The sequence below is a fragment of the Oryzias latipes genome, chromosome 8 (genome assembly GCF_002234675.1).
Source record: "Oryzias latipes chromosome 8, ASM223467v1".
In the NCBI taxonomy this organism is placed as follows: domain Eukaryota; kingdom Metazoa; phylum Chordata; class Actinopteri; order Beloniformes; family Adrianichthyidae; genus Oryzias; species Oryzias latipes.
Window position 1 is genome coordinate 17764518 of NC_019866.2, and position 15488 is coordinate 17780005.

Here is a 15488-nt window from a genome sequence, read left to right on the forward strand (position 1 = left end):
GTTCAGTATACAGTTTAGCCATTTATTAGATGAAAACAAAAATCCAAGAAGCATATGATGATTGAGTTGGCTCCACAGACATGTGGCATGAGTCAGCGTTTTTGGTAACGATGTTGCTGAAGGCTTGGAGTGACTCTGGAATTTTGCAGATGCAGACTGAACAGGTAACTCGGTTTGTTAAACATTTTCCTTCGATTAATTAAATTACATTTTTTGATTGCCCTCATGAATCCTCATATACACTCCCTCAAACAGAAGTATGTTATGACTTAATACTAGAAATGCATTGTGGGAAAATTCCTATAGCAAAGCTAGCTAAGGCTGACCCAAGCTAGAAAAGTGACTTTAAAAATAAAATTAAAAAATCATCTCAGAGGTTTCATTTTCAACCAGAATAAAACCTCAAACTCCAACTTGATGGTATAAGAATGAACAAATCTTTGCGATGAGCAGAGCCAACTGCCACGTTTCAGCACAGTAACAAGTTCACAACTGGCATGCTTCAAAAGCTGAGACCAAAAAAGATGGAAAAATAAAATGAAAGTTAAAAAACTTTATAGCATTACAAGTCAGCTTTTGCGTGTATTACAGGTAGAACAATACTTTTAGAAGCATGTCAGCTTATTCTGTATTTCTAATTTATTTTTTAAAAGATTTGATCATTTTTGTTAGTGTAACCCTTGTGCCATCCTAGACACTTTAACGTTGGGAGTTGGGTCATCTAGACCCACTAGACAGTGCGCTGAACCTTTTTTCTTCAATGATTTGTGATCTTCACTGGTGTCCATAAATCACATGAAATCTTTCCACCTTTATCATGGTAGGGAGAACACGTCAATGTAAGGGTGGGGTCATCTAAAATAGCACAAGGGTTAAGCTGCTACCCCCAAAGATGCCAAACACGTGTGCAGGGGGTACTTCACATTATCTGATTGCCGAAAACACCCAAAAATTGACCGTTTTCTCCTACTCCGACTTTATGAAAGGCATCGGGTCGCAGCCATCGCTCTGTACCAAAATCCAACTATGTTTTTAATAATGCACACACGCCCTTCAACACCTGTTTCATCAGCATCTGACGGGGTGGTCCTCAAATCACACACCAATAACAAAAAACATTTCTGGGATCTTTTTTAAATTTCCTTTCAGCACCAATCACTGTTTAATAAGTTAAATTATATTTTAAACAGCAAAAGTCATAAAATATTGAAGAAATGCTCCAAAATAAGTCATTTTTAAGAATTCTGAATTTTTTTTTTGTTTCTTCAAAACCTGAACACTAGCCGGACTGCTTGGGACTCCAAAGGCTACAAGCAAATTACAATGGAAGAGCCGATTTGTTTGCACGAGTTCAGAGATGGAAACGCTAAGTGCAAAAAACAAATTATAATTGCAACTCATCAGAATCATCACACAACCACAAAAAGCAGCAGCTGCTTTTGCTAAGGGTGAACAGAGAGCATCACAGTAAACAAGTGGGCAGTCTCAGAAGCTGTGGACACAAGAGTTTCTCTTTTAAAAACAAAAAGCTTAAATGCAAACTGAACTTTTGCTGCAAACGATTGCAACAAACAAATAATGTTAACACTGGTAGTTAAAACAAAAACGTGACGGTCAACGACTAAAGCAAAAGTGGCAAGGAGAGTCTGAGGGATCAGACTTTAACAGGCTGCTGTTGGACGCCGTCGGATGATCTCCAGCAAGGACATCCTTTAAGAGCTGAAATGATGACGGGGCTGTCCGATAAAATGAAATGAATTGATTATGGCCCTCGCTTCCTTATTTAAGGTGGTGGGTGAGTATGGGGTGAGGGACGGGCACAGACATTGCAAACATCCAAGTGGCTTTGTGTTCGTCTAGCAGCATGGTCTGTTTTCACCCATGGAGAGCTGTCTGCTTCCTAAATGAGTTTTTTGTCGTCTCCTTTGCAAGGCGGAGGTGTGAGGAGTGTGTGCTGGTCTTCACACAAAAACACACTCGTTCTGATTGTGTATTAAGGATTTGTTTTTAGTGTTGACAAAAGGAGACTAAACTGATGAAACCTCACTGTGGGTGTGATTTTCACTAAATCCATGCATCTGAGTGTCCGTCTCAACACAGGTGCATTTGTACCACATGAGACCCCACACAAGGGAAGTGGCTCAACAACTCAATCCTTCCCACCCCTCCTCCTCAACATCGCTAGGTGGCAGATCAGATCATCCTGTTGCGTTTGTGAGTGGGAGAGTCTGTGATTACATCACTACACTGGGTGGAGTTTCGTTTCCTGGTCACTCCCCCTCCAGCAGAGGCGGAGCCTGTAGAGTCTAGATGCAGTGCCATCTCCTCTGAGATGAAAGTGTTCAGGTCCACGTCCTGGAGACCGTTGCGCCTGCCGCGACACACTGATCCAGAGCCAGAAGAGCCCCCTCCGCCTGCGTTACTGCTGCTCCCGCTTACATGGGTGGGGGAGCCCGGAGCACCAGAGCGCACGCTAATGCTCGCCATGGCCCCACTCAGACCTGCAGACGGACCAGAGGACAGGATGGAAATGAGAGGGGGGGGGTCAAAGACCAATATTTAAAGCAAAACATATACTACATACTACTTACCACCCTTAGACATATTTTCTGCAGTGCGGCAGTGGTTAGATATTTGCCTGAGTTGTGGGTGGGACCAATGGTGCAGATATAACCCTCTGCCGATATTCCACCACCTTTTTGTTTACACTCCCTCCTGGTAGCCCACAGCAACCCACAACCCCAAGCTAACATTAGCGGTCCAACAAAAAATGGCGAGCAATATCAGAGGTATCCCGCCATACAGTTTGAGCTTGATGGCAGCTCGAACAAGAAAAATGAAGATGCTAATGGATCCATTTGTCGGCTGGTCCATCTGAATGGAGCAGGGAGACTTTGGCACATCCATTTCAGTTGCTGAGTCAAAAATATGAGCTTTTTCAAACGGCAGATATTTGTCTACTCCTAATCAATCATCCATCATGAGATAAATGCTACAAGAACATGTTAAAAACACTCTCTCATTGGAGTAGGTCTTTAAATTTGTACCCAAACTGAAAACTTCAACATCAGCTCCTCTACAGCAATACTGACATTTTTATCAGGGTCATTGGTTCCGTTTCCATTCACTATGAAATTGTACAAATTGGATTTGCGATTATAAATTTGCCTTGTGGAAACATGGCAATTTTGGAAAAAAACTTGCAATTATCGAAATAAGCTTTTTTTTGGGGAGGTAGTTTTTGAGGCATATCAAAATTGACATATTTCACAAAACTGCCCCAGAAAAACTTTTTCCAAATTAAATGAGTCACATGACCAACAACTCTGCACAGGTAGCCAGTTTGTTGATAGTGATGGCGATGCGCTTCTTGGTAGGAATTGGCTCCCTTGGGTATTGCACAGCAGGCGCCACAGCAGGTCCCACAGCTCATCAAAAGTTGATCATGTCAAGCAGAGTTGTTGGATTCACTGCTCCCCTGGAAAATCACCAACCACTATTTTACAAAATAGCCTCATTCGTGGCTGCTCCCACGTGTAAGGAGCTTGCTGCCCTATGGCCTGAATAAGACGCTGACGTCCCCTTTGATAGATGATGATGTGCTGTGGCAGAAATTTGAATGTAACTTCTGTAAAATCAAAATATTGTTTATTCGCATAATTGTGATTTATTGGAAACAGTAATTGCAAACTTGTTTTTTCGTTCGACATTGCTACAATTTCAATAGTTTTGCCCACATGTGTAACTGAAATGCAGCTATTGTTATCATTGGAAGTGTTTAATAAAAACGGCTATTAGAGGCTGAAAAACATCCAGCATCATAATACTTGATCCTTTAGGCTGAATGCTTCTCCCTAGCCCTACAATCACACAGAATACTAGTTATGACTAGGGCTGGGTGATTAATCGATTTAATTAATTTGTTGTTTTATACCATTTATTTTTGGCACAAAATAAATAAATAACATACATAAAATAGAGATTTTGTTGTCCCAGGTCCCTGTTCTCTTGTGATTCCATTGTTTGAAGTAAAGTCAGTTCGTCGGTCTCTCGCAAAGCGCAGATGTCGCTGATATATTTATTACTGGGTTGGCCTTTGCCTATTTGATGCTAAACACAGGGAGATGCATTGCTATGCATTGAGTCACCTCAACAGATCCCAGTTGTTCCAGTTTAGGACAAACAAGCATCAAGCTAGCTAGCTAGCTCCCTCATTTCTTATTAGATTTTAATAAAACATGGCTCTAACTAAAGCTTGGAAAATGATTGATCTTGTGGTATATTTAAATATATATCATCTCTAAAGATTAATCTGTAAACAGTAATCTGTAAACAACAACTGCACGTTCGAATGTTACAGGTAACACACATTGCTGTCAAATGAACAGCTTTTAAATATATGTGATTTTGCCTATAAGCCAAAATCTATGTAACTAAGATTGTAAATGCTTGTCACCCAAACCAAGAAAAGAGGGAAATAAATGAAGTTCAATAGCTTGAATGGCTGATTAACTTCACAAAGCTAACAAAGCCCTTTTCTTTTTAAAAAAATCTTTCTCTACCACACATGCAAATAAAATGAGGTAAGCAACACCTTGTAAAAATCCACCATAAAAATAAAAAGTTTGAAACTATAACTGTTTTTTATCTTGCATTATTTTTGCATTACATACATAGCAAATGTATCTCAATTGCAGTTAAAAAAATTCATTTAGACTATTTTAAAGTCCTTTGAAAATAATAAGGCTCCTCCTCTCAGATGGCATCTTTGGCTGATACAAGAAACTTTATTTTTTAACTTAAGAACATGCATCATAACATCACACACACAGTAAGAGATCTATGTAAAGGGTCTGGCAGGTTAAAGTTTTGGGGCACAGCTCCTAACAACAGCTCTCTTCAATGTCTCTACCTGGGCAGAAGGTGAGCATTGCATTATCTAGCTGGGCTGATGTTGGTAGGGCAGAGGCCATTCGCACATATTTATATGTGACCCGCACAATTTCTGCTAGTTGCCTCCGTGTAGCATTCAATTTAAGATGATGAAGCAGCAGAACGTGACATTTTTAATTGTTACATACTGATGCTAAACGCTACGATGCTGTGCTAAAGAGCTGTTCCGTGTGGCGCCTACACGTAATCGCGGACCCGTTTAAAATGCAAAATTTATTTTCACGGACCGAACTTTAAGACGTAGCGGATAAATGCAAAAAATGTATTCGTAGAAAATTTATAAAAACTGTATTTTATAAATATAAGAGGCACATTGTATTGAATTTTATTAGAAGTGCCTTTGTAACATTACAGAATTGGAGTGGAGCTGAACTCTTTCACACGCTGCATCACTACAGGGCAGGCCCATCCTTCCACAGCCAAGCAAAACACACTTATCTATGCACCATATGACAGAGGATAACTAGAGGACATAGTATCGCACACAAACACAGTATTGAGGACAGGCCAAAGTCCTTGTGAACTTTTGAAGTGTCTTCTAATGCCACAGCAAAGAATTAAGATGACCTTTCTCCACTTTTATCTTCACCAAGATAACTCTGAAGGCTCCAAAACAAATTGGAGACAATTTAGTAACTTGAACAATCACTTTTATGAAAAACCAGAAAGGTTTTTATCCAGGCAAGGCTATGATTTGCTTACCATGCAGAGCTATGGCCTCTCTGAAAGGCTCCAGGTCTGCTTCCACAGATGAGCCGGTCTCCACAGGTGAATTGGCCCGGCTGGGGGCCACCACAGCCAGTCGAGAGTTGGTCCTGCTACTCCTATGAGGAGGCAATTTGCCGCACAAGAAACTGATGAGATCCTCTCTTCTGATGGTTCTTCTGCGCTTTTTCACCCATGCCAACATGTCCTGTAGGTCAACAAATGTGGCACTTTCAGACACAGTTTTGAAATCTCTTTTGTTAAAGACGCTCTACGATGAAAACGGTTTTTAATATGTTCTTCTGGCATTTTTTTTTATGATGGAGGACATATATTTAAGCTTGAAACTATATTTCTGTTTTTTTTTCTAAATTGTAAATCAGAAGGAAATAAAACAAAGGTTGTTAGAAAAAATACACTGGGTCGGCCACATGCTCCCTATGAAGGGCCGTGCGAGACATTTAATTCTGAACGGTCACAGACCTATATTCTCACTCACGCATATATAAATATACTCACATTCACATACATTCTCACACTCACATACAGTCATGGCCAAAAGTTTTGAGAATTACATAAATATTGAAAATTGGAAAAGTTGCTGCTTAAGGTTTTATAATAGCAATTTGCAAATACTCCAGAATGTTAGAAAGAGTGATCAGATGAATTGCATGGTTCTTTCCACTGCATTTCATTGCTGTCATAAAGGAACCTGCTAAGACGATTACGGTAATCTTATTAACTCAGGTAAGAATGTGGATGAGCACAAGGCTGAAGATCATTATGTTAGGCTGATTGGGTTAGAACGGCAGATTTAACATGTTAAAAGCAGGGTGATGCTTGAAATCATTGTTCTTCCATTGATAACCATGGTGACCTGCAAAGAAATGCGTGCAGCCATCATTGTGTTGCATAAAGATGGCTTCACAGGCAAGAATATTGTGGCTACTAAATCAACAATTTCTAGGATCATTAAGAACTTCAAGTGGAGAAGTTGAATTCTTGTTAAGAAGGCTTCAGGGCGTCCAAGAAAGTCCAGCAAGCGCCAGGATCGTCTCCTAAAGAGGATTCAGCTGCGGGATCGGAGTGCCACCAGTGCAGAGCTTGCTCAGGAATGGCAGCAGGCAGGTGTGAGTGCATCTGAAAGCACAGCGAGGCGAAGACTTTCGGAAGATGGCCTGGTGTCAAGAAAGGCACTAAGAAGCCACTTCTCTCCAAAAAAAAACAACAAAAAAAAACAGCAGGGACAGATTGATCTTCTGCAAAAAAGGTATGGAAAATGGACTGCTGAGGACTGGGGCAAAGTCACATTCTTCGATGAAGCCTCTTTCCGATTGTCTGGGGCACCTGGATAAAGGCTTGACTGGAGAAGAAAAGGTGAGCGCTACAATCAGTCGTATGTCATGCCAACAGCAAAGCATCCTGATACCATTCATGTGTGGGGTTGCTGCTCATCTAAGGGAGTGGGCTCACTCACAATTTTGCCCAAAAACACAGTCGTGAATAAATAATGGTACCAAAAACACCCGGCAACTTCTTCAATCCAACAACAGTTTGGTGACGAACAATGCATTTTCCAGCGCGATGGAGCACCGTGCCATGAGGCAAAATTGATAACTAAAAGTGGCTCTGGGACCAAAACGTTGAAATTTTGGGTCCATGCCCTGGAAACGCCCCAGATCTTAATCCCATTGAGAACATGTGGCCTATTCCTCTTGACAGAACTGGTGTAACTGAGCCAAGTTTGTAGGCCCTCTTGCATGTAGATGCCTTTTCAGTACCGACCATAAATGTTCAATAGGATATAGATCCGGGCTCTGTGATGGCCACTCCAAAACATTGACTTTGTTATATTTTATAAGCCACTTTGTAACCGGTTTGGAAGTATGCTTCGGGTCTTTGTCCATTTGGAAGATCCATTGGCGCCCAAGCTTCAGCTTTCTGGCTGATGTCTTAAGATGTTGCTTCAATATTTCCACATACCGTTCTTTCCTCATGATGCCATGTATTTTGTGAAGTGCACCAGTCCCTCCAGTAGCAAAACAACCCCACAACATGATGCTAACACCCCATGTTTTACAGTTGGGATGGTGTCCCGAGGCCTGCAGGCTTCCCCCTTTTTCCTCTAAACATATTGATAGTTAAATAGTAGCCTGTCAGCCAATGTCTGTACAATGCTCGGTTCACTGTTAATGACACATTATTCCCAACTTCAGTCAGCATCTTCACAACATCTATTGCCTTTGTCCTTGGGTTGTTGTGGACATATCGGACCAAGGTACGTAAATCTCTGGGACACAGAACCAGTCTCCTTCCTGAGCGATACGATGGCTCGATGTTCCCATGTTTATACTTGTGTACAATTATCTGAACAGATGAACTTGGAGCCTTCAAACATCTGGAAATTGCACCCAAGGATGAACCAGACTTGTGGTAATATCTTGACTGATTTCTTTCGACTGTCCCACGATGTTTTACAAACAAGCGTGTTTCACTGAGCGGGCCACTGACCAGCTCTGTGGCCTTGTGGTACAGTGTCCTCCCTGTGACTGGAAGGTTGGGAGTTCAAAGGTCGCAGCTGTGTCTCACTGCTCCCCCAGGGGATGGGTCAAATGCAGAGAACAAATTTCACACACCTAGGTGTGTGACAGATAATGGGACTTTAACAAATGTAACCTAATATATATCCAAAGTGTGTGTCTAATCAACTCAAATGCTGTCAATAAACATATCAGAAGCATCCAAAGAGATGACATCACCATCTGGGGTTTCCCAGATTTTTAAAGGCATAGGGATCTTAGCGTACGGAACCTTTTGACTTTGATAAGAGTAACAACTTTTCTAAAAAAAAAAACCTACCCTCACTATTCTGACATTTAGCAAAAGGAAATAATTGTGTTAATTGTAATTGACCTAAAACAGGAGAAGTTTATATTTATATCATGTCTGACGGTGAGAAAAAAAAGCCATAGGTGTGTTTTTATGTGGTGCATGTAATCTTCTGGATTCAACTGTAAATGATGACCCATATTTCCTTTTGCTTTTCTTGTATATCATATCAATGCGAATAAACGTAAGAGACTGGTCACTCGAATATGTTAAACTTTTTTTTTTTTTTGAATCACACACTGCAGCAGGAGTCATCTCCAAATCCCACAAATAAACATTTTACTGCCTTAAAATTGTAAGTGTTGGATTGTCTTTGTTTATGAGTATACTCATCACAACAAGATGCAGGCCTACAGGAGCATACAAGACAAAATTAAACATGTACAACTATATAAAAAGTAAATGCTTAAATTAAATGTTCCTATTAGAGTAGATAGTTTTCTCTATGTTTTCATAGTTTTACTTCAAAAATCTGGATAATCTGTGTGATGTCCATCACTTTAGAAGATTCTGCTGTTACCGTAGCAAATCTGAATTCTGTCCTCATGTCCTTAATAAAAGAAAGTGACATTAATGAAAATTCTGAGAAAATGTCAATGTTTTTAATATTAAAAACCATGACATATATCTAAAGATATTAATGTGAAGACATTTTGAAAATGTAATCAAATTACTGGAATTAACTGAAATTATTACAATGTATATATTTATACAGTCTATTTTTGTTAAATATAAAGTGATTTTATTTTTACTTACTGGTAAAAAGATAACAGAGGACTCCGTGAGAGCTTGTTAGAACATTTTAAACCCCAAACGCAGAACAAAAACCAAAATATAGCGTATATTCTAAAGCTAAAACGGATGAAACGAGATAAAACGCCAGCATTCTATTCCCAGAACCAACCGCGATCATCATCTGTCAATCATAAAACCGCACCCCTCATTAAGCAAAAATAAACACTTTTTTTTTAATTACAAACTTGGGGAAAAAAATTTCTTTCCCCGGATTTGTCAGTTTGTTACCTTCTGATTGGCTTCACCCCCACCTGCTAGAATTACCGACTGGTCTAATCATGTGAGCATGTGGCGGCCTCTCAGCCAATCACAGCACGAAAAAAATCATCTGCTTTCTGTTTCCGCTGTACTCACACACACATACTTCTTTCACACACATATATACTTCTTTCACATGTATATATATAAATTATGAGTGTGAGAATATGTTAATGTAAGAGAGAGAATGTATGTGAGGGTGAGAATATATGTATGCGAGTGGTTAAGAATGAAATGCGTCTTGTACAGACAGCAACTCAGAGGTGAATTTCTAATGAACTACTTCCGCTCTGCAGAAACTATGTTCTAGAAATTGACTTTTTTTTAATTTCCCAAAAAAACGACATAATTTTTATTTAACAAAAAACAACAACGCTGGGAACAATGAAAATGGGTAAAAAAGATGACCAGAGTAGGTCTTTCATTATGTCTGATTTATGACAATACCTCACACACATATACACACACCAAATGGTCTGTAGTGACTGTGACTCACCTTATTTCGGCGTTGGTGGCCAATCTGGATACCCCGATCAAAACTTCTCTGGTGGGCTTCTACACTCTCTGACAGGATACATGACAACAAGAAAATCATCATGTCTGATCCCCATATCAGAAGTCAATAAACAACCCCATAGCATCTCTGGCATGTCACAGAGATGTTGCTGGGGACACCTACACACACGCGCTCTTTTATACCATAACTCCTCAACCCTTCCCGCAATCACCGTAAACTGAATATGATGCAGAGAAAAGTGGCTTTTCATATTGGCTTTCATATTGACTTCATAACGTGAAGTGTTGCGAATCAGTGCAAAGCTGCTTTTCTTTGCAACAGAATCTGTTTCTTCTTCTTCATTGTCTTTTTCTACTGTTTGCTAGCGAATGTCTGCCACCCACAGTTGGAAGAAGGCTTGGTGCCAAATGGTGAGGCAGTGAAAATCTTGTGAATCTTGCTTCAAGCTTTTTACTTCACACCAGTATTCTGATAACTGCATTTGACCAGACACAAAATGTAATCATCAATTTCTCCTGAATGATAAATTTCCAAATGGTTGGCACATCCGTAAATTAAAAAGGGACGCCATCCATTCGTCACTACCAAGTCCATGTTGCTGGCTGGTTAAAGTGGAACTGGTTCAACTTTCAATGTGCGTTCAAGCGCAACACTGCTTCTTCAAAAGAATTACAACACTGGAGCCAACGTTCTATTGTAAAGTGGTTAAAAAATTTAAAAAAATTATAAATAAATATTTAAAATAATTCTTAGATCTGCAGTGCAAATCTTATGATAGCTAAACAGAATTCAAATTCTTCAAATGTTAAACTATAGTTACATTTTTAAATAACATTTAAAGTTCCAGAGCACAAAATAGTCTTTTACAAAAAATAAAGGAATTACATTTTTATGTACAGTAAGCAAAACAATTAACTTCTGCAGCCAACTGAAAGATTAAAAAAATAATAAAGATGTAAACTGTGTAAATACTGTAAATACTAAATACTGTCTCAATAAAGCATGTCAAGTAAACACACAATCAGAGTGTAAGGGGTCCAAACCAAACAGTTGTCGAAAATCTTTACAACCATAAAACCTATGAAAATGTGTTCAGTTACCTTTGTAAATGTTGGTCACTGCTGTAGCTGCATTCTGAAATGGCACCCACAATGACAGGCCCTGCTGATGGCAAACCCTGTCTGTGAGAGATGGAATACGGGAAGTTACTTCCACTACACAATTTCACAAGAAAGCTGCTATTTTACTCGCAAAAAGTCAGTCAATGTAAAACACATCAAGTCAAACAATGACTGAAGTGGTGGTGACTCCGCAACGAACCGATATTTCCCCTGACCAGATTCTGATTACAATTTTGACTAAACTAATTTTCACTCCTTTTCTCCCTCTTCTCGGTCGACTACTCACTTGTGGGGTAAATGGCACTTCAACGGCCACGTGTAAGATGTGTACCAGATGTTAAGATTGTCAGCTGAGAATGTCCCGAAGCTAGGGTTGTTGTTTCCATCGCCATTTTCTAACTAGCCTGGCTAACATCACCGTTAGCTACATTTTAACTAATGTCAACAGAACAACATAAATAGCAGCTATTTCAAAGCTACTGCTTTACAAATTGGGAAAATAGTGTCATACTTGGTTCCGAATTTTATATTGAGTAATTGAGTCTGTTTATAAAACAAAACAAAAAAAGTCATCTCTCTGACAATCAATGTTACATTCCCGGTGTTATACCAAGATATGTTTCCCCTGACAGAATTTGTTTCCCCTGTAGCGGCACGACGTCTGGCATCGTTGATTGTTTCATAGCACTTATATTATCTTGGCACAACACCAGCTAGCCGACAAACTTATATTATCTTGGCACAACACCAGCTAGCCGACAAACTTATATTATCTTGGCACAACACCAGCTAGCCGACAAACTAGCTAGCATTTAACCAACTACTTATGCCAGCGTTAGTTCCCTGTGTGTGGCTTTTGTAGCCAGATTGCTTTCACAAGTCGATAGCATAAGCAAAGATGTGTCCGAAAACGAAAAGACGTCAAGAAACAGCTGCCCTCCAAACCTTTATACAACTGTGCGACAGCAGTAGCAGAGTTCTGAAACAGATGCCACAGTTTATCCTGGTTGTTGTCGGCCTCCTCTTCGCTTAGGTCTCTTTGCTCTGCTTCGGCCAAACACTGCCGCTCCCATTTTGAGAACCAGTGCTCGGGTCCGTGTTCCTGTATTTCCGAATCTCCGTCTTCTTTCTTCTCCTCCATTTAATGGCCCCAAACTCTATCAGAATTTGAGCCCCGTTATCGAAATGTTGGTTTATGACTTCTGTGTAAGTAAATACTGAGATAAGACTAGGCTAGTTTTCCTACTTGCCGACGACTGGATATATGGAACGCAGACTAACATGATGTGTGAATGATCCCGCCCATCAAACCCAATATCTAAATCCAATTGGTCATCTTAACGCCAAGGGACGGGCTTTGGGTCTGTTTTTTTTAAATGCAGAATTGGGTTATTACAACGTCCATCCGGAGATTTTCACAAAGGAACAAAACATTCAAAAAAGCTTTTTATAGAGTTGTTTTAAAAAGTTATCAATAATGTGATTTGAAAAGCTATTATTAACAAGATTTACAGGTAATTACGCCTGTTATACATGTCATTTATTTAATTGATGGAATTATGATGAAAATGACCAGTTATTAAACTACAAACATATAAGAATTAAACAAAAATAATAAAATATCACATGATGTTGCTATGTTGCTTATACACTATGAAGCAAGGCATCATCACTCTCATTCTTTAACTTGGCAAAGATCCTTGACTGATTGAAAATCTGAGACCAATAACCATGCTATAAAATCTTAACCCATATATTTGCCACTAGAATGAAAACTGGGATGTTCCAGATTATTTCTGATACTCAATCTGGCGTTCTAAAAGGCCGACCAATTCATAATAACTTCCGCCTCACAGTGGACCTGTTAGAATACAACAATCTGATTTAAGACAAAGGCTTCATTTTGTTCCTTGATTACTTTTTAAAATTTACGACAGTCTAGAGTATACCCATCAATTAATGTTTCAAACTCTAGATTTATTTGGTTTCGGACCCAACTTTATAAATTTAACCACTACACGTTATAGGGATATGAATAGTGTCATGTCATGGAACATCGCTGAGATTGCCCATTAAAATAAACAGGGTTTTCCTATCTCTCCTTTACTCTTCATCGCTGCAGCTGAAGTGTTAGCAATTTTGATTAAAAAAAATAAAAATTGGACAATCTTAATATTTTAGGCCAATAAATAACAATCACTCAGTTCGCTGACAACACAGCTATTTTTATGAGGAACAGCAGTGAGATTCCTATGATTCTACATATATATTTTTTCTCCAGAGCGTCTGGTCTGAAACTCAATCTGAAAATATGTGAGTTACTTCCGATAAAAGACGTTTAACGTTCCTGTTAAATCTATATCTATATTATTAGAGGATCTAAACTTTGGAAAACTCTAGATAAGTGCAAATGAAACCTAAATATGTGGTCTAAAAAAGATATTTCTATTCTGGGTAGAGTTTTTCTAGTAAAGATGGAATCCCTATCAAGATTAATCAACCTAGCACATTCTTTATTCTTCCCCAAACCTGCAACTAAAGACATAATTCAAGCTAACTTTAAGTTCATTTGGAAATAAAAAAACAAATACCAGAAAAGGTCTGATGCTAACGGATCATAAAGAGGGAGGATTTAAAGCTATTGATGTTGAATGTTTAGATGGTACGATTAAATCAACTGGCTGAGATCCTTCTTAAAGAATAAAAAGGGTTTCTGGTATCAATTTCCCTCTAAGATATTCATGGATGTAGGTGGAATTAACTTTCTGCTGAGATGTGGATATGACCTGAAGAGACTGCCAATCAAACTTTCTGCGTTTCATCAACAACAACTAAGTACTGGAAACACACTTGTAAGCACAATTTTCGGTCCGCACAACATGCCTCTCTGGAACTGCTGTTGTGTGTTACGAAGACACAAATCCTTGTTTGGCAATATCTGGCTGACTAAGGGGATATGGTCTGTTCTGCATTTACTAGATAATTCTAGAAATATTTTGACGTTTGAAAACTTTTGTTCTAAATATTAGTTATTGGATTGGAAACAATATGATGCTGGATGATGCTGTGATCAAAGCTCTTCCTCTGACATTGGTCAAATTATCACAAAATCTATTGTTAAACAAAGTTAATTTAAAACTTCTTTCTCTCCAACTGGACAGACAGCCTGTTACAAAGACAGAATTACCAAACACCTTTAGAGTTTGTTTGTCCAAATATCTCATCCAAAAAAAACATTTCTAAACACTTTTCTAGAGAAAAGGTGATTGAATTAGGATCCAAATTTGTTCAATTTTCTATTTTACCAGAAGTAAAAGAAAAAAATAATTAACGATATTTACCCATCCAAGGAATTTTGAGACATGGATTTGGTTTTGAAGAGAATAGTTGCAGTTTTTGTTTCAATTACATTGAGACAGTGGATCATTTATTCTTTAATTATGGAGTTATAAATACATTTTGGGAAGAGTTTTGCTTTTGGTATTTTTCTAAAGTCACAGCTTCAGTTTATTTGGATTCAAATGTTTTATGGTGGTGATATCTAATAGACTAGAAAATTTAGATCTCAATATCTGGCTATTGCAGAGAAAGTTTTTTTTCCACAAAAATAACATTTTGAAGACCAAACGTCTTTTTAATCATTTTTATAAAGAGCTCTGTCTTTATTTTCGGCCCCTTGATTATATTAAAAATAAAAGTGATTTGAAATTACTTGGTTTTGTTAAGAAATATAAACTTAATGAGAACCCCTAACAAAGGTTAAGTTGTTTTTATTTTTTTAATGTTAATGTGTATTGTTATGTTTGGTCTTTGTTATGTTTTATTTATGCTTTAAATAAAACATAACATAAAATGACTAAGCTATTCTGGCATCCTGGCATTTTCTGTGATAAATGTCTTTCCCTTCTAATGTAAACACTGATTTGTTTATAATCCAAATGAGCTGCTGAACATAGAAAAAAATTAATCTGTGGAAAATGTAGAGATTCATTCAAGAAAAATGAGTAAAACAAACTACGGTAAGTCTACATTTCTGGAGCCCAACCAGTGAAGTGAATCTTTCCTGACCACACATTAATGCTATGTCTTCCCTTTTTGTTTCCAACAAAGGGGGGATTTAAAGAAACAGAACAATTAACAAGGTTTTATTGCATTTGCCTGGAAGTCCTGAGGCTCTGCAATTGTACTGTCAGATTCTTCAGCAACCCCGTAATCAGCAAAAATAAAAAGTAGCTTCCTGAGGCCTTATT

General features: G+C 38.5%; 1 protein-coding gene across 1 annotated transcript; it reads right to left on the reverse strand.

The window, feature by feature from the left end:
- Position 1: 1 nt before the first annotated feature.
- Positions 2-12531, reverse strand: LOC101165062 (UPF0472 protein C16orf72 homolog). Its single transcript, XM_004071751.4, has 5 exons — positions 12184-12531; positions 11218-11298; positions 10097-10164; positions 5656-5866; positions 2-2501 (listed from the first exon to the last, which is right to left on the reverse strand). Exons 1-5 carry the CDS (start codon positions 12377-12379, stop codon positions 2194-2196), a joined length of 864 nt encoding a protein of 287 aa, XP_004071799.1. The 5' UTR covers positions 12380-12531; the 3' UTR covers positions 2-2193.
- Between the last annotated feature and the right edge of the window lie 2957 nt (positions 12532-15488).